At 39.0% G+C, this 25696-nt stretch overlaps 1 protein-coding gene across 2 annotated transcripts; it reads right to left on the bottom strand.

Annotated features, from left to right (window-relative positions):
- Positions 1-320: 320 nt before the first annotated feature.
- Positions 321-14623, bottom strand: LOC134225745 (general transcription factor IIH subunit 1). Of its 2 annotated transcripts, none has more exons than XM_062706086.1 (5): positions 14465-14623; positions 3184-3546; positions 1701-3107; positions 1268-1443; positions 321-1208 (listed from the first exon to the last, which is right to left on the bottom strand). In XM_062706086.1, the coding sequence occupies exons 2-5, from the start codon at positions 3335-3337 to the stop codon at positions 1083-1085; spliced, it is 1863 nt and encodes a 620-aa protein (XP_062562070.1). In that variant the 5' UTR covers positions 3338-3546; positions 14465-14623; the 3' UTR covers positions 321-1082. The 2 variants fall into 2 exon arrangements, with proteins under 2 accessions (XP_062562070.1, XP_062562071.1); XM_062706087.1 differs by lacking the exon at positions 14465-14623 and adding an exon at positions 13681-13828.
- Between the last annotated feature and the right edge of the window lie 11073 nt (positions 14624-25696).

The following is a 25696-nucleotide window of genomic DNA, read 5'->3' on the forward strand; positions in this document are numbered from 1 at the left end:
ACTCCCGTCGTTGTGAGATCGAAAAGTCATTTTTAAGACGCAGAATAAGCACATCCGAACCAACACAAATGTAATTTATGCTAATGAGAAATAAAACAAATTCGGAAGTCAACTAGTCATGTTTCCTACCAGATCAACAGTCTCACGCACGAAGAATGTCGCAGTATAATGACATTTTCCGCAACGGAACGTTAATATTAAAACACTTTGTGTAATTATTGCTTTACAAAACTCCAAACGTACATTGGATTTGATTCACTGCTGCAGACTAAATTTAATATCGTTTGGGGCTAAAGGCGTTCGGTGGAAAGAAGTACTGCTTTCATTTATATATATACGATGTAATCAATTTTCATTTGATAGCTTCTCACTATAAGAGCAAATACGTAGTAGGAAACAATGTGCATGACGACAGATAAACTAAAAACGAACTTAGAGATTTATTTATGGAAAACAAAACACCAGTACCAAAGATTCAATCCTTCCAGAATTGATCAATTTTTCCCTACAGCAATTGTTTTCTCATCTTTCGAATATCACTTATTAACTGTTCACTGTTCTTCATCTGCTTTTGCTTCTTCTTCTAATCTACATTTCCATTCCTAACATTTTTTTCACACTGTTTGATTAATGATTTGATCATCAACTTTCAGTACAACTTTTCCGAGAATGTTCTGTTCAATCGCCCAATGTTGGTTCCCTTTTGTTTTCCACTGTTTAACAGAATTGAGTAGCGTTCGCTGAATACCTGGGAAATTCTAAATCTAAAATCAGAGCTCTATCTCGTTCCCGCGCACTCCGGCCGCCAGCAATGGAATCATAATGACACGTCAGAGCGGATATACTGGTGGTTGTTGGAAGCAAATCTCAACTCGAACATGAAGGATCTGTCAATGGTCCATTTCCCCCCGCTATTGGTAGTGATTATGTTGGCGCCTCGTCGAGCCGTGGAGAAACTGATGGGCATTGCTATTATGGTAGGAGTAGTAATGATTCGACAACGATGACGATGTCTGATGGTGTGCCGGAGATGAGGATGCCGACGACGATCCCGGGGACGGACAGGCCGACGAGTAACGGTGCTACCTGTACGAACGGCGCTGCCGGTCCTGCCACGTGGCAAACTTCCGATTCGCCGACTGTAGGAGCTGATTTAAATGCTGCGTCAGTGACGCGCCCAATGGCAACAGTTCCCTCATGGCACGGTCCTGTGGAAGGCGAGATGTTTTAGTTTCTATAACATCTCCCAAGAAGTACAAACACTCACCTCAAACGGCTTTAGTTTGGCCATCGAAAAACGCTGCAGCGTTTCGTGCATTCGAACGGCTTGCGCCTCCAGCTGCGGCGTCGTTGGCGGAAAGCACTTCCAAAAGTGCTTCAACAGTTCCAGCAGTGCCAAGTAGAGGTTGCGGATCTCCTTCTCGATGTCGGGAGGCACTAGTTCTGTAATATTTGGATATGATTAGGTTGAACAATATAAATTGTTAAGCGTAATTCAGATTAATTGGAAATGTCTTCATAGTGATTTGTCTTGTGAGTACGAATCGTGACCAGAAAGGAGGTCAGCCCGCGTGGAAGTTGAACTTTTCTGTGCCTTGCCCTTGACCAACCGTGATTTGGCTATTTCATCACGATTGAACACTTGATAGCAAGGGGACTATTACAGAGTTGAGAAACGAATAAATCAAACCAATACTTACGAGCTAAGCTCTGCTCCTGGAAGCCCCTCATCAGTGCCCCGCCGGGGCTGAGTTCCCCAAGGGCATTCACAGCTGATTTGGCGCTAACGAGCACCTTGTGCGGCGTCCGGTTGTTCCACGATCCGGTCGACTGCAGAATGTACGCATTGACCGAATCCAGATCGTGCAGACCGTGTTCCGATTGAGTATCATGAAAACCACCACTACTGCTAGACGCGGCGACCGCTGCCGTCGACGGAACCGGTCCGTGTAGATAGCGTTCGATTTTTGTAAGGCTCAATTGTTTGGGTTGTTTGCTGGGATCGATGTCGTCCTCTAAATCGTCGTAGTGAATTTTCTCCAAAATGCGGGCACGTTTAATTGTTGGTTCTACAAAAGGTTCTTCTGGGCCATGATAGGTCCCGTTGGTGTCACCGTTGGTAATGTGATTGTTCTCGTGTGCTCTTTTATCCTTCTTGCTGAATCCATTGACCAAATTGTTATTGTTATTCAAGGCTCCTTTGGATTTTTCTTTAAGGCCATTGATTTCCCCATTGACCGGTGGATTCACTCCGGGGGTAGCGTTCAGGATCGATCCGATACCTCGGTTGAGCGTCTTCACGTCAGTACACGTTTTCAACACCATGAAAGAATGCTGATTGAACCGTTTGATCATGCTCTGGTGGACAATGTTGCCACTATTCACAGTCTGCTTGCTGCTGGAGGCGGCACTACTGCAAAAACCCTCCTCCAGGGTGTTGTCCTCGAAAGACCGAATGTCCAACAGAGGATCGCCGAGATTCTCCTGTACCGCCAGCTTCAACTGCTGATCGTCAATCTTGCCGCACTCGGTGAAGATGTCTTTGGTACCGGCTGCGATACGATCCCGGTGGAAGTAATGCGATTGGAAAAATTTAGTCCAAAACTCCGATTCCGTTAACTTTGCCGGCACGTACTCGGTGTGTTTCCGTTTGACAGCCGGGTACGTTTTAAAGATGCATTCAATTATGTCCGAGGTGAGATTATATCTCAGCCCGTTGCAGCCGTCCGTCTGTGGTTTAATATCCGCCAGGAATGCTCCCGAAACCCCGATATCCTGTTTGCCACTCTGTTCCTTGGTCAAGTACTGCTTCGCATGAGACGCCCAGAACTCCTCACTGGGCATCACCTGCGTAATGACCAGATCCTTGTAGAGCTGAAGCAGTTGCGGATTCTCCGTCAGGAGCCGGTTCTTTTCCTCCAGCTCTTTGTCGATCTTACGCTTGAAGTTGGGCAACAGCTGCTGCAGCAGTTCCTTCACCTTGTCTCGATCGGCCATCTGCGTAGAGGGACCCATCCGATTCACGAAGTGGAACGTCGAACTGTTTCCGTCGTGCAGAACCACTTGCAGTTGAATTTTCGGTTTTCCCTCCGGGGAGATTTTTTGCACTGCGAATAGAGTGAGTTGTGAATATAAAGGCAATATGATTAAATTGAATAAAGGGTACATTGACCCAATACTTACTTTTGATATCCTGGAATCGATGGGACACGGCCACCGTGTCACGGTGCTCCGCCATCCAGGCGATGCGTTCGTTCATCACGTAGAGCGTACCGTCGCCCTTCTTGTAACGAACTTCGCCCATCTGCAGGAGTACGTCCTCCCGAGTGGTGGTCATTTCGATGCGGTGGAGATTTCACCCGCTTGATACTTATAATAATCAGCAAACTGGAAACTGTAACACTGTAATGGTGGGTTTGTTCCGGTTCCGGAGCGGAATGCCAATGAACACGGCAGCGCTCTTTCGAGGCAACTCCCTGCAGAAGCTCCCGCACGCTTGGCGTGATTTTTTCCTCGAATTCTTACGATGCTCCGATGACTTGATATCTGGGGTAGAATATTCGATTAGAATCTTACGTAGAATATGGAAAATAACGGGGAAATTTCGAATAATTCAGCGGAATATGCACAGCAGAAAAATGAAAACACTAGCGGAGGGCTGTTCAAGTCGTTGAGAAACCATAAAGTTCGGCGTAGATATGTTATAAGGGCGAAAGTCGCAACCATAAACACTGATTACTTTAACTATTTTCGAGATATTTCAAGCAAATCAACAATCATTTTCTCATTCCATTCGATAAAAAACGTAAAAATCTTCCTTTTCACGGAAGAAGACGGCAGTTTACTGAAAACGGTCCGAATTTTTGAGAAATTTACGGAAAAAATCAATGCTTATATTTGCGATTTTCGCCCTAATGAAACACTAATATTGAGATGAGAATAAAATAACAAAGAACTGTCAAAATCCGACATCCAAACGAGACGTCATCGATGAAAATCACACACACTGCATACTGAGTGACAAAGTAAATAAAAATGGTCAAAATAAATAAATTTCATGAACATTAATGTTTTTTGATTCGTTTGTTTATTTGAATGAAATTTTCTGCGCTTTAACCGTTATTTAGGCTGTAAACCATTCCACTGATTCGTTTAACTTTTAGTTAAAATTTGATAGTTCGATGGTTATTTTCCTACCGTGGTTAAAATTTTACCCCGAAGCCGACCCATTTGAGTTTTGACAGATTGATAGTTATTTGGAACAAAACGGATTTGGCGCCAATTTTCTCGCGAACAAAGTTTAACTATCGAACTGTCAAATCTAACCATGCTCAGGAGCAGGGTTATTTTTAACCACAGAGAAATAACCATCGGACTGTCAAATTTTACCTAAAAGTTAAACGAATCGGTGAAATGGTTCACAGCCTTAGTAGTTGGTGAAAATTTTCCTGAAAACCATTACACTTAATAAACTATATACTAACTGGGTTATCGTTTAAAAAGAAATAAACAATAACAATTACAATTACAACTACATGATTTACGTGAATAACATGTCACTGGATTATACACGGTTGTTTGCGAAAACCCATTAATGGGTGAAAAAAAAACCATTTTCGCTAGAAGTGCCTCTCCCCATTTAATGGGTAAATCCAGTTTACTCAATAATGGGTAAAAGGTGTTTCTGTCAAACAATGGGTATTATTTTACCCATCGCGCAGGAGCAGATTTACGATAAAATTAGTAAATAAATAACCATTTTTAAACATGGAGATGGAGCGGTTTTTGTTGTAGTTAAATTAATTTAAAGTAAAAATTATATCCTTAACACATGTATTTTATTTCCTTAATATTTGTCTACGCAACATAATAATTGATAATATTGTTAATTTAGCTGCTTGCCCGCTAGCACTAGATTGTATTGCTCCGAAACCGGATGATGTTGGTGCTGCCCGATTAGGTCATCGATATGATCCTGCCCTCGATCCGGCCTTTCGCATTATGTTTTTTCCTTTATTTCTGTAGAAATTGAATACACAAACAATGTTGAATACAGTAATCAACAGCGTTAGAGAAAAGAACAACGATGACGATGACTTACCTTTTTTCTTCATCGTTAAATTCATCATATCGGTTTTTAAAAGAAAGAAACAAAAGAGAAACCGTAAACCTCCACTCAGCTGATGCCCTGGTATAAAACAAATAAAGATTCAATAATATTCATATGCAATATATATTAATAAGTCGAATACTTACGTTTAATTTCAAAGAGTGTTAAGGGTTCCTGTCTGAATGATTTTTCAATTTTATTTCAACTACTTTTTCACCCATTAATGGGTATAAAAATAAACATTTTCCCTTGATTTTTCACTACATGAGGTTCCCTCCAATGGGTATTTTTTTACCCATTGCGTGATTCAAAAATTCCCCCATTTTATGACAGATAGGAATGCTATTTAAAAATGGGTGTTTTTTCACCCATCAATGGGTTTTCGCAAACAACCGTGTAAGCAAAAGCTCACTCAAATTGTTTGTTTTGTAAGAAACATTCATCAACTGTCAGTAATTTAATGTTGGAAAGTAGGTAATAATTGTTTTCTCAAATCCTGATTATTTATATTTATATGGATATGTAGGAATCAATTGTTTGTAAGGTTTGGATAGAGTACACTGACAAAAATCCAATCATATCCATTATGTGTGGCACACATAAATTTTGACTATAGCATTTCCCACATAACGGCTATGTGAATTCGCATAGCGTAAATGTGGAAACACACATAACTCTTATTAACTAATAATCTTTATGTGGATTTTCCCATAGCGGGTGGTTATTAATGCACACATAAAATTTATTTGTAAATTTCTTTAGATCTTTGCCAATAAAAATGTGTGGATTTTTATTAGTGTAGATAATAAGATAATATATCCAATACCATTTTGAAGCCAATCCATTTGTTACATATACATTTTGTACAATACATTAAAAATGTATTATACCTAGATACCTCTTTCAGCAAGATTTATCGCAAAACAGTTTTTCCGGAAGCTGCTCTAGAGACTAAGTCCCTGTAAACAAGCTCTGTGAGCTGTCAACCTACGTCATCATACACTGGTCTATATGATGGACTCGTCGTTTGGATTGGATACCAACGGCTGCAAAATGGTGGATTGACATCAAGGAAGAAGCACCCAACAGAGCTCTGGTCCCCACAAGTTCCTATCTCACGCTTCCACGGGTCGTTCGATGACAAAAGACCGCCAGCTAAGGGTTGTGTACTTAGCTGGTAGTGCAGCCTGGGCACTGTTGTCCTTCTGACATCTGCTAGAGTGAGAAGGTACGCCTTGAGCGTCTGTTCACCAGGAGGTGCGGCTCAAACAGCGTCTGCCTGGTACTCAGCGGCTGATCAACGAAATGCTGTATCGCGTCAGCTATACCTAAGGTGGCAGCCGATGTAGGTAACGCGACCCCGGTAAGGTAGCTTACTGAAGCCTCTCAAATACCACGAAAAATGGAGATAGAAGAAAAAGAGATTGGAAACCACTAAGAAGCAATTGGTGAATCAAGGACCAGAAATCACGACAGTTTGTGCCTTTTTTGTTAGTGTCGGGTACCCCTCTGAATTGAGATCGGTACCGGGAACCAGAGTAACCAAAAATGAATCCACTGCAGGAAGAAAAAAACAGTATGAAGAAGAACAAGGCAAGATTTTGCGATCACTGATGCGCAGGAAAGAATGGAGTAGAACGGTATGCGGAGGTTTTATGAAACTGTCAATGACGTGTGGAGGCAACAGCGCCATCTCCCGTCATGCGCAACGATGATGGACAAGCTGTGGAGCCGCCTACAACACTAGATAAGGTTATAAAAGCCATTAAAGAGTAGAAAAACAATAAATCTACGGGAAAGGCCCAGCTCCCGGCTAAACTTCTCGACCATGGCAGTGGGCAGCTTTATGAAAGTCTGCACTATGATATGCCAAAAATTGTAAAGAAGAGTTATTGCTTGCCAGCTGGTTCGACGACCTCATTTTCTCCCATCTTTAAAAAAGCGCACAGAATGGGAATGGAGTGCGCCAATTATCGAGGAAATAACCCACGTTTTTAAATCGACATACAAAGTTATATCTCGCATTTTGCTCAGCAGATCGAGAATGCTTGAAAAGTCCTTCGTCGGCGAATACCAGACAGGTTTTGGTGAGGGCCGATCAACGACGGATCAACTGTTTACCCTAATGCTACGTTTAGACAATGCAAGTGAATTGAGCAAGTCGCTTGAATCGAACGCGAACTGAACGTGTAAACACCTTAATTCAATTCACTTGAACGAAAAGAAAGTTGAACATGTTCAACTTTTGGCAAGTCAATTGAATTCAACTGAGTTGTTCAATTCACTTGCCCTGTCAAAACGTAGCATAATGCTACGTTTAGACAAGGCAAGTGAATTGAGCAAGTCGCTTGAATCGGACGCGAATGGAACGTGTAAACTTCTTAATTCAATTCACTTGAACGAAAAGAAAGTTGAACATGTTCAACTTTTGGCAAGTCAATTGAATTCAACTGAGTTGTTCAATTCACTTGCCCTGTCAAAACGTAGCATAAGACAAATCCTTGAGTGTGTTGTGAGTTGATGTGAAGAAGTCGCATTTTTCCGCATCTGAATTGTTTTTAATTCAATCAATGGTAATTGCCTACTTTACGGTTATTGAACAATCGGGTTGGAAATTAATTACTGTTTAAAAACTCGATTTGTGAAATTGCATAACACGTGAAAGATTTATATTATATTTAGATTTATATTTTAGATTTATATTTTATTTTAGATTTATATTTTATTTTATATTTATATTATATTTATATTATTAATTCGAAAAATCTATTGTAGCTTAACCACTTCCTTCGATGGGGTTCGAACCCACGACCCAGTATGCTAGACAGGTGCTAAGCTACGAAGCACCTCCGTCATCCTCCACGCAGTTTAATGGGTACTGGTGAAATTATGAGCCCAAATTACCAACATCAGGTACACAGCCGAAATCTCTCAATTAATTCTCCGAACTAACTCTTTCCGTTCTCTATGTTTTGTACAATGCAAACCGAGGGGATGAGTATTTAGTATAGTCTTGCATCCACACACATCCTTCATCGGTAACTGCGCTCGATCAAGTATTGCGACTATTCAATTGAATTAGATTTTGTATTCTGTCTGAGCGCCGTTCCCGTTTCACGCATTGACAATTCAATTAGAATGTGGCGGAAGTGAAGCAGAGCAACGCTTTTGCGACTGCTGGCCACGAGCTCGCGTGTGGCCCGTTTCATTCTTCCTACTTTGTATCTTTCCACATATTTCTCATATTCTAGCGATTGCTGGAATTGGAAATGAGCTTTCAGATAACTGTTAGATTTCGAAATAATCGAAAAAGCTTGTTTCGGCATTCAATTTGAAGATACTACCTTTTAATTTTTATCACATTGGCAATCAGTTAACCAAGACGAACCTCTGTCACAGAAGCTAACCCCCGAATTCCAATAAAATTCCGCATGAACTCATGGCAAGTGCAATGGTGTTCTCGGCTTGCAGTGGACGTGTGATTGCATCATCATTTCCTTCCCATCCTCGATAGACCGTAAGGACGTGGTCAGTCCCGTTATCGACCATTAATCATACTAGGCAATATTCGAAGGAAGTAAGGAGTTTTCATAGGAATTTCCGGAGGAATTGCCGAAGAAACTTCCGGAGGAAATCCCGAAAGAACTTCCGTATAACCTTCCGCAGGAACTACCGAAGAAACCTCCAAAGGAACTTACGAAGAAATTGTCTGAGTCTGGGTGTGGTTGTTCCAGTTGGTTGATAGATTCCAGATCCCAGAAATGAAGGAGAGATTTCTTATCTAAATATTACGGGGATTATAACCAGGAATTATATTTTAACCGCCATTGGTAGTACATACCGCAACTGCTGTTGGCATGCTGCCCCCGGATCAGAGAAGCGACTGGAATGACGGCGAATATGAGTAGTTAGTGGTGGAGAAGAATGCAGCATGGTCAAGATTGGACGAGAGAACGAACGAGGCATGATACAAAAGGGTGCGGAACACCACTCGATTTTCCGAAGAAAAAACTGTACCGCGTTAATAAAACACGGGAGTTCGATATTAAGGGTCTGTCTCATTTGGGGAATTAAACTTAAAAGTGTCAGTTCGAAAATTAGAAAAACACCCGGTCATAAGAATGGTTGGTGCTATTTACTCAGCAATTCCAATAATACATCGATGCTAAATGATTCGATATCTGTCAAAAGTAATCTTGCTCTGCGAGCAGGGTTATTCGATAGTTATTAGAATGTCACTTTTAAGTTTAATTTTAGTTTAATTCTCCAAATGAAACAGACCCCCTAAGAAGTTGAACCGTTCACGCAAGGGCCAAGTGCCACAGCCTAGCATGTGTAAGGAAAAAAAATAACATCTTCATACAAACGAGCGTGAGCTGATCCGAAGGTGACGACAGCACTACGATGAGCACTTGATTGACGATGTGGCAGGAAACGAGGGGGGTATGGCGACGAACCTAAGAGCACGTGCACAAGACATACATATTCCAGTTCCGGATCTCCAAGAAATCCAGGACAAGATTGGCCGTCTAAATCACAACAAAGCCCCTAAGGTTGACCAACTACCAGGAGAGCTGTTTAAATACGGTGATGAGGCATTTTCTTGAGTGCTTCACTGAGTAATTACCAAGACCAACACGCAAGTGTTTTATTTCCACTTACAAGTCCAACACCATCAACAGGTAGCGGAATCGTTCACCTAGACAAGAATCCTTCACCAGATTCGTCAAATCGTCGTTTTATTCTTTGTTTACAAAAGCCGATAAGTCGTTTTGAAAATTTTGTCTTGAGTTATAATAACCACCCCCGTCTACAGTGGATACAGAATGCTGATGAGAACGTTTTGATAAACGACACTTTGTCTGTTCCCATATCAAATTATAAACCAAACGTTAGCTTTGCTGATTGCTTTGTTGCCCGTGGATACGCATCACTCTCTGTTAGAAGTATTTTTTCCAATACGACGTGAACTCCCGATTGATTAATTGCATGGTGCTGACGATAAGCCGGGTCTAGATTTTGGCAAAGTTGATTATTAGTTACTCTGCGGCGGCCTTCAAAATGACGATTGGGACTGTGTAGACGTGTGTCAGGGTGTTAACTTAATGGCGAGCGAATTCTGTCTCATCGTTCAACAATGGTTGCAAGCAAATGTTTATGCTCAACGGCGCCCAAAATCGCCTGCCTGAAGTACCGCGTTGTTTAGAAAGCTGAAATGCGATAAAACGCCAATAAGCGACATCGTTTCCAACGTTATAGTATTTATCGCAGCTTGAATTCCGAATAAGACCCACGACATGACAAAGAAAATCAATCGCAAACGTAATCCCAAATTCTTCTGGAAGTACGTTCACAGCAAAAGGAAACAAATCATCTATTCCGAAGAACGTGGTGCATGACAACGCCGGATCTTTGTGAACATCTGCGGAGTGTTGCGAATTTTTTGCTAGATTTTATGAATCCGTATTCAAAAAAAAAGATCTTCCATAGACGTCGAAGTTGCATCCGCCTCAATAGACGTTCCATAAGACAGATGATATCCCATAACCCGGAGTTGACGACTTGGCTAGCCGAACAACTACGAGCGATGAAATATCATCTGCTTTATCCTGTCGCTGTTACTTTTCTTTTCTCGAGCATCTCCCGCCACTCAAAAATGACATTCGGCACATTTGATGGGATTACAACGGAGAGAATTTTCTCAATCAAGTTTAGGTTGAACCGGTTGAACCTCTTCGCAACACCATTTTGTTAGGGACTAAAAGCAACAGTCGTCTCCAACTGGATCCCATTTTTTCTTGTAGAACACTATTTGATTTGTAGAACAATATTCCGTTCGTTGCCTTTGCCTTTGTTGAAGAATTTGTTTACCTTGAAACACTTGAGACATGTGACAATGACGTTTCCCGTGAAGTGAAAAGACATATTGCTGTAAGTAAATCCATTTCCACAAGTTTCATCTGTTTATCGATTTCAAGACGGCATACAATAGTGTAGACTGCGTGATGGACTTTCAAGCCTATTGTTCAATACTGCGCTAGAAGACTATCATCTATAAGAATTGAGCGTACTCCGCGATCCAGAAGAAATTGCGGTGAAAAAAGATTCGCTCTGGCACCAGATGAAATATATTTAAAACGATCTTATGGTTTCAAGATTCTATTACAATAAAATTATTTTACAAGCATACAAAAATAAACACTTGACAACACATTCAACAAATTAAAATAACTGACGAACTCTCTGTGCCCCGAGAGAAACGTCCAATGTGTTGCCCATTGCGAGATATGACGAGGTTTCCTTATAAGATTTTTGTTCATCAGTCAAATCCCGCAAATGTATTTTATTGCGTTTTGGGTTTTGTCTACAACAGCCAAGTAGTTGTATAAATAGCTCTATTTGGTGTAGGATTCAGATCCTGTTTGGGCACCTCGAATAATGTTGTGCCATGTTGCACCAGCAATATAAAGTCTGGGACTTCCTCTATTTATAATTTTAATTGCCTATCTTCAGGCCCAAACACAGAACATTCAGGAATGGAACATACACAAATCCACTCAAACATTTGTCACTTACAAGAAAGATTAAATAAACCGTAACAATTCTTGGACAATGCTCGAGGAAGACTTGCAAGCACTTGGGAGTTTTTGAGCAGGGTATGTTGCAAGAATGCCTGACAAAATGGTGAATTCAAAACACACAATTTCACCTTTCTGGTTCCAAATATAGACGATGAAAATTTCATTTGGTTTTGATGTCTCCTTTAATTTTTTTTTTGTTTTATTCAAAGTCAACTTTCCTATAGAATCCATGTCTTCTGAAGCATCTAAAAATACCAGCTAAAAACAGAAAACAAAAATTAAAATTTTAAATGCTATCCAATAGGTCATTGCGCGCGGCAAACATAACCTCACTTTTTTGACAGGTACTGGTCCTGTTGTTTACGTTTCGGACTTGGAATTTTTTTTATCCAAATTAAACCTGCATATTTCACGATGTTGAAGACATTCTGTACATTCCGCATTCAAATATTGGTAATTATCGATAAGTTTAGGTAATTATCGATCAGGAAATCCATAGAATGATATAAATATCTCAAAATTAAAATAAAGTCATCTGTAAACAACAGGACCAGTACCTGTCAAAAGTCGTGCGTGACGACACTGTGCAATGGAGTATAACAGTGTATCCCGAATCCCCGAATAGAAATGAACCATTCATCGAATCGTTAATATTATTCAGTTTCTAGGGGGCGATTCAAATATGACGTCCACTACTTTTTGAAATTTTTAGACCCCCCCTCCCCCCTCTGTCACGCTTTTTTGTATACCTAGTACATGTAGTGTCACAAAATCTTAGACCCCCTCCCCCCCTAAAAGCTGTGACATCATTGTTGAACGACCCCTAGTCATAGAATGATTGTTATACAAGTAAAAACGCTTTTATGATTTTATAGCACAGATGAAATTTTTTTAACTATTTATTATTAAATTTCGATCATACACCAAACGATTATTATTCAGAGAATCAATGAATAAATGCGCGATTTTAAAGTGATTGTAGCCACAATGATACAGCACTTTTTTGTTCGCAAAAGCGATTGCTGGAAAAATTGAAGTTTGATATCATGGATTTTCCCAATTTTACAAGTCCAACAATGCATTCAACCCATTTAGAAAAATTCTACCCGACCAGTGCAACCAATTAAACTGCGCTATCATCATATTCTCATTCACTGTGGCCTATTTCAGTTCGGTATTTTAAATCGACACTGCACCAAACAGACTGAGTGCGACCCCATTTGCCTCAGACATATTTATATATACACATATACTGATTTCTACCTCTCCGTAACGCGATACGCCAACAAAATAGCTTGATCTCGGTCGTTGTTTCTCCAGCAGTGGACATAGAGGGCTCGATAGACGGGAACGGCAGGTACACTTCTAGACGAAGAACGGGGGTGTTAAATGGCCACCATGTGTGGATGTTTCATCGATAATCTAATTTTCACTTTCTCACCATCACACATTCGAGATCGAAGAATTTCAACATTTTTTGAGCCGGATTCACATTATTTTCCTTCATTCATGGGTTAATCGTTCCGAGTAATTCAGACATTGGGGATTGCGTCCAATGACGACAATAGCGACCAGACTTTGTATGGTTTCGAATGACCGAAGTTTGTACACGGGCACTTATACAATTAAATGCGTCGTAACAGTGTTTGGCACATCATTACTCATTTGAATGATGAAAACAAATATGTTCAAAGTAACGTTAGATAAGTAAGACATTTGTAATATTTAATTTTTTTGGGAAATATGTAAAATTGAATTAGAATATAATTTAACACAGAGGTATAGATTTACAAGAATTAATTATTGACTAAATTAATATTCTCTCATTAAAATAATTTGCTATCACTTAATAATGCTCAACCTCGGAAACCATAGAGAAAGAGATACTCAAGGCACTAACTGCTGAGAAAATGAGAGAGCAAACGCCGAAAACAACCACCATATTCCTTCGTCATCGTCGCTGATGTCGGTCTCGGTATTTCTACGTACCCTCTCTGGCGGCAGTGGCAGGCCAACACGCGCCCCGCATAGCACACTCGAAAGCCCGACACCATACCCCAACGTTACACTAAACGAGTATACACGCGCGCGGTCTCTTCTTTTCCTTCTGCACACTAGTATTCTTCTTTTTCTTCTTTGTCCGCTTCGTTTCCATGATACCCGACCCAACTCGACAGTTCATGTGTCTGCCTGAAGGTTTTCAGCTCAACACCGTCCTGCTACAATACCACCGGCAGGGTGCTCCACCACTGATGGGGCCTGGTGGCGGAGCATCATTCGAACTTAAGTCGAAATAACCAATTTTCATCAATTTTACCCTTGTTCTCATGGTAATTTTTACATAATTTCTGGGTAAATTATCATCCAATACACTGAATATGTTAAATTCATTATTTATTCAACAATAAATTGAATATAATTTCGAATAATCAACATTTTTCATTTCTGACAATATTTCATAAGAATTTAAACATTTTGTTCGGAAAAATTTACTATTTATTAGAAAAAATCATAAAATTCATCGACACCGGAAGATATGAACGCTAGCGCTCCGCACGGCCTCGTCATATTAGCAGCGCAACACAGCACACACAAGGGCAAAATCGGTACAGGAAAATCATGATTAATTTCGCTTTCCGAAAAATGGAAAACTATTTCGCCACATTTCACCGAAATTTGCCTAGTTTTTCACTAAACTTCACAGTTCTCCGCTAGCGTGACACTTTAGCGCCAATTTAAGCCCGGAATCGGTCCGAAAACGGCAATATTTTACCTGTTTTGGGTCTATTTCCTACGGAGAGCTTCTTCCATGGTGTTTTATGGCCGCCATGTGCAATTTGATTCAGAGAGAACATTTTTATTTTATTGTTGCAACACATAATCACATCGCACATCGTCGTTACTTGTATTCAAGAAATATTCCAAATGGTAAATTTAGAACTGAAGGATCCCCTCCCTGGTAACTTTCCTGCTGTGCCCTATCGGCGCTTTCGACCCGAACCGGCATGAAACAATTTCATCTGAAGTGGCACAGATACTAACAGCTGTTTTTTGGAAATTCTAGTAATTTTACAACTGTTGAAAAGATTTTTTGACAAGAAATTGTGTGAATGATCATTACACAGCACTTCTCATTTATAAAATTTGATATAATGCCACAATATTCTTAAAAACCTAGAAAAACCGTTCATATAAAGATATGCCATTATTTTGAAAATGGTTAGTCAATAACATCAGAATACAACTGCTTTTCATAGATTACAATTAATTCTATCAGGGTAGACATTTTAAATATACTGTATAGAAAGAAAAAATCGTAATATATTAAAAATAAAATTTTATTCGAACTTTAACAAGTTTTTTAGAAGATCTGCATTGAAACCCATCCTCCGATAGGGCATATTTCTCCGAATACTACCCGAACGATCCCGAGCGAACCCGATCGTCATTCGAGCATGCTCTGTTGTTGTACCTACTCGACTGCTCTTTCGGTGGTACCCGATGACATCGATTCGAGAACCAGACAGTCGGGCAGTCACCAAATATACGCCGATCTATGCTAATTGGTTCAGAAATGACCGACATTGCCTACCCGTACACCTATTGATTGTAATTAATGAGGAATGTCAACCAGAAACGGTCGGTAAAGTGCATTTTTAAAGAGATTTCGCTTCCCAAAAGTGTTCGAAAATGAACTAACTTCAGGTAATGATCGGTGGAGCGCTTCTATCGACTCGAGCAGCAAAGGCGAACCCTGTGGTTTATTTTCGACGGGTGCTACCAAAATTATGGCTTGAATAGCGAAGTCGAAGAATGGAAAACATTTGAAATGATCGTTTGGAATGCTAACAAGCCAGAAATCTATATTTATAGTTGCGATTCTATTTGGCGTTTTATGAGATTTTTATACAAATTTCAAATGTGTACTAAATTTGGTGTCAAATACAATAAGAATTAAAGCACTGTTTGATAGCATTGGAATCTATTGGATTATCTATTGAACAGCTGAGATCGGTACAGGAGCAGGAGAAATTGGCTCAATAATACTTAATTCTGTTATTGATACCATACTCTGTTATGAACTAGCCCTACATAAGAGGTAACCCGAGCAGGAGCGACGACCTCGATAACATAAATTGGTATGATTTAGCCTTGCATAAGAGGTAAAATACCAAAAAATAATACCAAAAACTTATATGCAGAATACTTGAAGCATACCATGCTTAGGTATTTCAATACCTAACGAATAATAATTGGTTATGCATTTGGTATTGAAATTCAATTTAATAACTGAGTTTGTTATGACTTAAGTATTGTACATATTAGTTTTTGGTATTATTCCTTTGGTATTTTACCTCTTATGCAGGGCTAGTTCATAACAGAGTACGGTATCAATAACAGAATTAAGTATTATTGAGCCAATTTCTCCTGCTCGGGAATATACCAAGAGAATAATACCAAAAACTAATATGCACAATACTTAAGCCATAACAAACTCAATTCTTCTCCTTATTGGCATTACATCCCCACACTGGGACAGAGCCGCCTCGCAGCTTAGTGTTCATTAAGCACTTCCACAGTTATTAACTGCGAGGTTTCTAAGCCAGTTTACCATTTTTGCATTCGTATATCATGAGGCTAACACGATGATACTTTTATGCCCAGGGAAGTCGAAACAATTTCCAATCCGAAAATTGCCTAGACCGGCACCGGGAATCGAACCCAGCCACCCTTAGCATGGTCTTGCTTTGTAGCCGCGCGTCTTACCGCAGGGCTAAGGAGGGCCCCAATTATTAAATTGAATTTCAATACCAAATGCATAACCAATTATTATTCGTTTGGTATTGAAATACCTAAGCATGGTATGCTTCAAGTATTCTGCATATAAGTTTTTGGTATTATTTTTTTGTATTTTACCTCTTATGCAAGGCTAAATCATACCAATTTCTGTTATCGAGGTCGTCGCTCCTGCTCGGGCTGGCTGCCTTATATTTGTTGTTTTGTTTCGATTCTGCGTTCTGTTTCACATTTTTTCATTTTTACAAAAGGGGCGTTTGATTTTTTTTTTTAATTTGAAAATGTCAAATTACTACCGCTCTACGATGTCGCTAAGAAGCCCTTTTTAGCCGTGCGGTATGAATGAACAATTGTTCACCCCTCTCTTGAAAAGCTTTTGTAACCCTTTGATACAACTCTCCCGCTTCCTTGAACGTAACGTAATTTATAAATGGGCTCCTAAAACTCATGACCGGTTTGAGATCTAGCGATCGCACTTCACACTTCGCGTCTACTCTGTACGCACCCTTTGTCCATCGATTTTGGTTCCTTCTACCACAGATAACAGATATTGAGGCTGGCATCCGATACGTGTGTAAACAACCGCAACCGTTAATTCAAATGTATTTTAAATTGGGATCGCGTTTGGCAATCGATTGGAGATGGCGCAAGTATCATTGTTATTGAAAACGCAGCCAGAATGCGGCTGTCAAATGGCTGCGTTCGACGGTTGTTAATCACCTGCGTCCGTATGTACTGCCACAATCAGTTGAGTAGATGGCAGTAGTGGGCCAACGTATATCAATTCAAAAGTTTACACAGGATTTTCAATAAAATTTGTTCTAGCCTAAATATCTGTTATCTGTGCTTCTACGTTCATAAGGATGATAAATTTGAAGGCTATGTCAGCCGTTGCAAGCAAATCGCTTATGCGGGCGAATTGTTTCTGAGAGCAGCTTTTCATTTTCATCAGATGTCAAATTTACTCTCATAATTTTTGATCATAAAATCCAATCCCTGAAAACCTTTTCCCTTTTGTGAGCGAAAAATTTCAAGTGTTGTAGAAAAATAGTACAAATTTGAACTCGAAGCATGAATTTGTCTGACAGACATCAAGTGAAAACGAACTTTTTTAATTTTATTCAGAGTGTAGCGTGAAAAAATGACTCTGTGATAGTGTTGGTAAAATCTGCTTGGATATCTAAATTTGACTGAAAGGCCAATACGTCTACACAAAATTGTAGTTCAACATAAAAAAATATAAACAAACTAAAGCAGCTCGATAAACCTAAAATATTTGCAAGCTTAAGGACACTTAGTACCGAGTCCACTAATGGCAGTGGGTGTGGCTGTCTTACTCATACACCCAAAGACTGCACTAATTCCCTATTTTTTAATTTACTTACCTTGTAACACTCCATCCGTGGTGGACCGCTCGCGAATTCAGATTACTCCGTTGTTCATCGTTTAACTTATAGCGCCAATTACGCTAATGCTTGATGCAAAACTTCACGTTACAAAAAGTCTGCCCGGTTCAAGCTCTGTGACAAGTCGTGAAATAGAACACACAGAAAACTTTAAGGAGACAATCACAATTCAGCGACGCGACTAAAATTCGTAACGATTTTATTAAAACAAAAAACAATGGATTCCGTAAACACATCTATTGCTAGCAAGTAATTTGTGAGCTTACTCAAATTCTGCTTCACACTATGTACCATCAACACACGCGCGATTGGGAACCGCTTACGAACGGCACGTGAACTCTGACCCTCGTTGTTTGTGCTGTTGCGAGTAGATCAGCACATAATCACTTTTGAATATTCATCAGTCTTTCATTTGAAACGTTTGAAATCACACACTTTATCTCGCTTAACTAGGTTATGTTGGACTAATCAACTTTGTTGGGCTAATAACATAACTATCTGTTGTTTGTTTTGACTATTGATGTTCCAGAGCAGGCCTTCAACGACAGGATGCAATTTTAACTTTTAATTTGGCGAGCGTGGGGCGCAATCGAGGAGGGAGAGATGTGGCCTCGTTCATTCAGCATTATCTGTAAAGATGTATATAAATTAAATAAATTATGCCGCCTACATTAAACACATTCATTAGTGTGAATAGGGCACTGCACAGAAACATCTCTTTCTCTTTCGTTCCTCATGAATTTTGACGTTTACTGGCCTTGTTGTTTTCTAATTTCTTTGCAGCGAAAAAGAGACAAAGCAGTCCGTGCAGTGCCCTATTATCGATAATTATTTTGACCAGTTATTTAATCGATATATTCCACTGTGAACATCTTTGCAACTTGTAATGTCCATGAAAAGAAAGATTCGCGAAGTCGAAGCAAATTCTGCTCTTCCCTCCAGGGATGCCAGACATACATACATGTCTTTATTGTCTATCCGGAACAAAGTTAGAACGCTCTTTTTACCGAAGTAGAATTTTTTTCCAGGTACAGGCAACTTTCCCAATTTCGGAAGTATTGCGCTGGATTCGCCTAAAGATGCGCTAAACAACGCATCAATTAGTTTGACAGATAAAACTTCGGAAGAAAGTTCGGTTCGGATGTCCCGACTTCCGAATTATAAGTTGGTGCTACGCCGACAATATTTCCTTCGTTGCTGGGAGGCATGGAGTGTGATCCTCTCGTTTAATAAACAATGTGCACTCGCTTGACTGTGGATATACAACAGTAAAGCACATGTGGAGATTGGACAAATCAAGCATCCGAAAGATATTTATTATAGATATTTATCAATTTGCAAAAAAGAGAGCTAACCGTGGTGGAGGTTGGTACTCGGATTCTGATGGCTTTTCCGCAAACGTGACCTTTAAGTGGTCTTGTTGTTTAGGGGTTATCACGCCTATCTAGAGAGTAGGAGGTTGAGGGTTCGAGTCCCTCCAAGACACGTGGATTCTTTTTCGCAAATTTCATATCAATTTGTCCATTTCGAAACATATGCTGTGCATATGCAGAGCCAAGATATTTAACAAAAAAAAAAAATTCAATGTTTGTTGGGTTCTGATGAGGTTCTGATCAAAATCATTCTAGAATTCCGGAATACTTTTGGTTTTGGTCTTCCGAACGGAATCCTTTTGGACTTTCGAAAGAAAAACTTTTGGACTTTTGATTGGAGCGCTCTGGGCTTCTGAACGGAGTCTTTTTCTGCTTCTAGACAAGAGATTCTGATTAGAATACTTATGGGATTTTCTACGGAAGCTCTAACAGGATTTTGTTAAAAAGCACAAAAGGAATCGATTCGAAGTTCGAAGAAGAGTTCTTTCCGAAAGCCAAAAAGAGCTCCGACAGGAAACCAAAAAAAATCACGGTTCGTAATCCCCAAACAAGGCCTTTCTCTCGATTTCCAAACAAAATTATTTGAGATTCTGGAAGGAATTCTATATTTCTGAACGAAATTCTTATGGGCTCCCAAAACAGAATTCTTTTGGGTTTCCTAACGGAACCTTGTTGGGCTTCTGAACGAAATTATTTTCGACTTTTATACTTTCGAAAGGACTTTTAGAAATCCGAATGGAGGCATCTGCGCTTCTGAATGAATTTATTTCTGTTTCTGTGCAAGAGATATCCTTTTGCGATTCCGAAGCCTAAAAAGATTTCGTTCCAAAGGACTTTGTTCAAAAGCGCAAAAAGTTTTGCGTTCTAAAGCCCGAAAAAGTTCGAAAGACCAAAGGTTCTCTGCTTGTGAACCAAAAAAAAAGTCCTCCGTCCTTTGGACTTCCAAACGAATTTATTTCTTCTGTGTCTCTCTTCCAAATCGAACTCTTTTGGACTTCCCAACAGATTTTTAGTTAGAAAATTGCGTAAATATTATCAATTTATGCCAATATAACAACATACATATTGATAAGAGCTTTGTGGTAGAATATCTTTACTTGTAATATGACGAGATAGTATTATCCCATTTAATTCCACCTCTTGATTGTAACTTTACAGTAACTTCCAATATACGTATTTCGACCTCAACAGCAACCTTACTTATCATCAGTATCTCGTACTTGACTCGACTAAGTCTTACACCGACTTTTTGATTATTGAAACCTCAATATTCTACGTTGTCAAATGTGCATGATTTATAAATAATTTTCTAATTCCTGTACCTTCTAAACTCCATACAGACAAATACAGACATTTTGCTGAGATTGAAACAGACATATACAAATTGTATCTGGCATCCCTGCTTCCCTCCATATATGGAAAAACAAAAGATATTTTAATTACAAGATAAAGATTGTCGCTTTGGTTCCCTTTATTCTGCAGTTCGAAACATGTTGGGTACCGAACTATCAAATCGTATGTATTTTTCCTTCATTGGTATTTAGCACCCTATCCTCGCCAGCAAAAGATGTTCCGGACAGCAACAATATTTATCTTGTAACTAAAATATCTTTCGGAAAACGAAAAACTCATTGCTATCTGTCGGAGTTTGAGTGAAAAATGGCCGCCATCCCTTCCTCTCTTTTCGTCTACTGTAAAACCGCATAAAGAGCTGTCATTGGTTGTGTAAAAAATTTTGCTTCGACTTCGCGAATTTTCGCTAGGGTTCCTTTAAGGCTCTATAAACCGAAATCAATTTGACAATGACGATGATTTTTTCGTATTTGCACTAATACTAATGCAATTTTAGAATAAAATTAATATTGTGCTGCTAAATACCGACTGATCCCCTCCAGCGCATATTCATGGCATTTTACTATAAGTTTTTCACTCACCTGACTAATTAATTACTAAGGAATAGCTCAAAAAGCACTTAAAACTGCTTTTTTCTTAGATCATAGTTCGTATGGTAATCGAACACACACTAACTCCAAACTTTCAGATCACACATATACACTTATCATAAAAATGCACATAGTTTTTTATTTGCTCCGTCTTCCTTTTTTTCTGTATTTTGTCACTCTAAAACACTATTCACTAAACATGTTCCACCTTTTTCTTCAATATTGAATAAAGATTTCTTCACTTCACGTCGAAAAAATGAAAAAAACTGCTTCCAAACATTTGAAACGCTAGACAAAATTTTCAACAGTATTGTAAATGTAATAAAAATCGCAACACTCAAATTCACTTGCGCAATAAATTAAATAGTGGGTACAAAACCTACGCGGTATAACTTCATTTCAACCGAGCAATATATCGTATACGCGAACCGACACGCAAACAAAGCTATGCATGCACGAGAAAATAATCATCACTTATCGTTGCCAGATTTATTTATTTAAAAAAATCATTACCGTTGATCAGCTTGAACAAACAAACCAGAAAAAAAGGGTTTTTCATGTTACATATGTTGATATTAGCTACCAAATGGTGTGGGAATAATTTTGAAACTATAAATTTTCATATATTTGATACATTATGCACGCTTCTTATGATATAAAATAAACATTTGGTGCAGTCTGGCAACATTATGTATCAGCTGGCATATTTCTAACACCCCATTCCTACCCATCTCATTTGTAAACATACTTAACTTAGCTTGAACGTGACTTGCCCCGAGAAGCGTACACGGTTAGATGACTTCACCCATTAATGGGTACTATGTTATTGTTGATATTATTCCCACCGTGAAAATTTCACCCATTTTCTTGAAAAAGTGCCACTACCCATTTTAATGAGTAGTGGCGCTTTTTAAAGAAAATGGGTGAATTTTTCACGGTGGGAATAATATCAACAATAACATAGTACCCATTAATGGGTAAAGTCATCTAACAGTGTAGTGAAGTTACCGAAAAGTGCTTGTTCTTTGGAAATATGCCGAGAAAACGGAAAGCTCAGCAAGCAGCATCAAAACGCGAAGCTGAAAAGCGCGAAAAGGTGTCGGAAGTTTATCCGGAGCACGCAAGCTCGGATCATAGTGATGATGGGGCTAGTCGAAATTCGGAGATATTTGGAGATATATCCGATGATTTGGATTTAAGCACTGCTGTAGATCAAGAATGTGCAGATAATTCTTTTTCAGAAGAATGGTTGAGTGACTGGAGCGACTCACACGAATGGAGCAACACTCTGCTTTCCGCTGAGCTGTCCGTGGAAACGGAGCTCGAGGGAGAGCATTCAATTATTTCGACTTCTGGAATAACCCAGTTTTTTGAAGAACATTGGATTTCAGACCTGTCAACCGTTCCGTTGTTGAACACAGGTAAGTGTGTGATATATATGGAACATATTATTGGCACAGTGAAAGTGAACATTATAAGCTCCTGAACCAAAACCGGAAGCCTTTCCTATTTATAAATATACTTATATATGACGCACACAAAAATCAACGCGCGTGAATATTCTGATCGTATTAAAAAATAAGAGCCAGATACACGCCTAAGAAAAACAAGCCTGAGGGGGAGAAACTTCTTTGATAATTTTATGAATATTCGGCCACTTGAATGCATTGAATGCTTCGATTTCATGTGCTTTCTATGTTGTGAAGAAGTTTTGTTTTTATGCCATCACAAACCACAATATTTTCTCGCAAGCCGAAGTGAAGACCCCCTTCCTTTATTTTATTCTAACCTTGTTTGTGGGAATATATATCCTAGGAATTTTATGCCATACTATAATGCATTTTTTTCTATTTCTCATAAAAGTTTAGAAAATAGTACAGTGCATATGATCCCATAGTTGACATTAATTTACAGTCCATGATTTGATAGTTGACAGTTCGCATGATTTGATTTAAAGATAAAAGTGACATATTTGAAGCATTTCAACCCATAACACATAATTGAGAATACTTCTATTCAAATATATATCATGAAATTAATATCCAGATGACTTAGGGGTTGTTCAAAAATGATGTCACAGCTTTTAGGAGGGGTGGAGTTTAATATTTTATGACAAAACATATACTAGGTATACAAAATACGAGAAAGGCAAAAAGCGTTGCAGATGGGGGAGGGAAGGGAGTCTAGAAATCTCGAAAAGTAGTGGACGTCATTATTGAATCGTCTTTTATACACGTACAATGAACGAAATCATAGCTATTAAAATAATTCATGATATATGTGGGCACCTTTCACCTATCTTTTTCTTCTTATTGGCATTATATCCCCCCCCATTGCCGTTTCGAAGCTTAGTGTTCTTTCAGCACTTCCATAGTTATTCATTGTGAGTTTTCTACGCCATGTTACCTTATTTGTATATCATGAGGCTGACACGATGATACTTTTATACCCAGGGAAGTCGAGAAAATTTCCAACGTAAACATTCCCGGACCGGAAATCGAATCCAGGCACCTTCAGCATGGTCTTACTTTGCACGCTAGTGCTCTGGTAGTGTATACGGTAATACTAATAGGTTATGATAATTTTACAGAGAAAACTGATCCGCCTATCGAGCTAGAGATAACTTTACCAAACTCTACGCAACATAGTTTTACAGAGGAAACCGATCTGCCGATCGATCTAGAGATAACTTTACCAAACTCTACGCAACATGGACATGCAACGACTTCGAGTAATGATTTGTATAGTGTAAGTCTATTTTGATTATTTTTGCTTGATCAATTAGGTTGTAATCAGTCACTTACGATATTGACATATAATAGTTTTCATATTATGGTTAATTAAATACAGAAATACTAATATTCATTTTTTTTGTGTCTTTATTAAAGAGATTTTCAGCCCTAAGCTGGCTCATCTCTTAATATTCATTTAACTTAAAATATCTTGTAGCTGCTGAGATTAATACCTATGTATCTGTAGAATTACACCTTTAAATCAACAAGAACTTAACAAGCTCCAAAAATAATCTTCAACATAATATTTTGTTACGTTGAAAATGTTATGAAGTACCAACTTCATATTCGAGCGAAATTTGAATAATAAATAAATTTCAGAACGCGTCAACCAACAAAGTCTTGTACCCTCAAGGAGCGAACCCTCCGTTAGAATTACAGCGTACCCAAGTTGGCGATGTAGGACAAGACAATGTTCAGGGCGATTCACTACAAAGCGGCAACGCAGGCGTTGCGCTTATTCTTCAACAAGATTCATCGAGTATTGTAAGCGATTTAAAGCTTGATAACAACGAAGCTTTTGGTGAGTCTTCTAGCAATAATGTGTCAATTGCACAACAGGACCAGAACAAACGTTCTAAAGCGCAAAATATGGCGAATAATACTCATAAATATTCGAAAACTACAATTCCGGAGTGGAATGACATTAACGGTCGTAGGATAGTAGATTTAAATTATATATGTAAATGCCTCCTGCAAGCCCAAGCACAGCACTCCGCTTTATGTAAAGGATTACTTTGCTTATTACAAGAGAACTATAGATCAATGTTCTCAGTAATCTGGTTTAAATGTAATGTTTGTAAGCAGTTGTTTAAAGTAACTTCAGAGAGTCCCGCTCCAAAATCGATGTTAAGGAAAGCAATAGTTTGGGGAACATTGTGCTCAGGAGGAACGTATACACACACAAAAGAACTCTTAGCATTCTGTGACATTCCTTTTATGGCCCAAAAAACATTTGTGGCAGATGAAATGGCAATGGACAATATTTTGGAAGCTGCAAAAGATGAGTTCATACAGAAAGCTGTACAGGAGGAGAAGGAAGCATGCGTTAATGATGCTAGGAAAAATGGAACAGTTGTCAATTTGAATGAACCAGTTGGAACAAAAGTATCATTTGATGGAAGCTGGGCGGCTCGCAGTTACGGAAGCAGATACACGTCAGCATTAGGGTGTGCTGCTATTGTAGCAGAAAATACTAGGAAAAATCTTTACATTGGATGCCGCAATAAACGATGCTGTATTTGTGATCGACAAGAAAGTGGTACTACAGTAGCTGGCAGGGAAACCAAAAAAGACCACAAGTGCTACAAAAACTATTCTGGTCCGTTTGGTGGAATGGAACCAGGAATTATCATTGAAGGTTTTCAAGAGCTGCTTTAATCGAATTTGTGGTTGACAACCATTACTGCTGATGGTGATTCAACAACGGCTGCAAAGGTGAAAAATGCAATCAAATATGGACCTTCAATCGAGCATCAGCTATGCTGTAACCACATTATCAAGAATTGTAACAAAAAGCTTCGAGAGGTATTCCATTTTACAAATCATCATCCTAATCTATAGCAGATACTACTATATAGATCAATACAATGCTATCTGTACTATGAGAAACTAATTAATGTACTACTACAACCGAATCAGCACACAATGAAGTTAGTTACGATAGTATACTTGGTAGGCTAAAGCTAATAAGT

This window comes from Armigeres subalbatus, chromosome 3, assembly GCF_024139115.2.
Source record: "Armigeres subalbatus isolate Guangzhou_Male chromosome 3, GZ_Asu_2, whole genome shotgun sequence".
NCBI lineage: Eukaryota > Metazoa > Arthropoda > Insecta > Diptera > Culicidae > Armigeres > Armigeres subalbatus.

Bases quoted from the DNA above. Each gene is read 5' to 3' on its own strand.
- LOC134225745 (XM_062706086.1), bottom strand. From the start codon at position 3,337: ATGACCACCACTCGGGAGGACGTACTCCTGCAGATGGGCGAAGTTCGT. The intron at 3,108-3,183 runs GTAAGTATTGGG...CTCTATTCGCAG, and splicing joins TCGATTCCAGGATATCAAAA to TGCAAAAAATCTCCCCGGAG. The intron at 1,444-1,700 runs GTAAGTATTGGT...CAAATATTACAG, and splicing joins CCAGGAGCAGAGCTTAGCTC to AACTAGTGCCTCCCGACATC.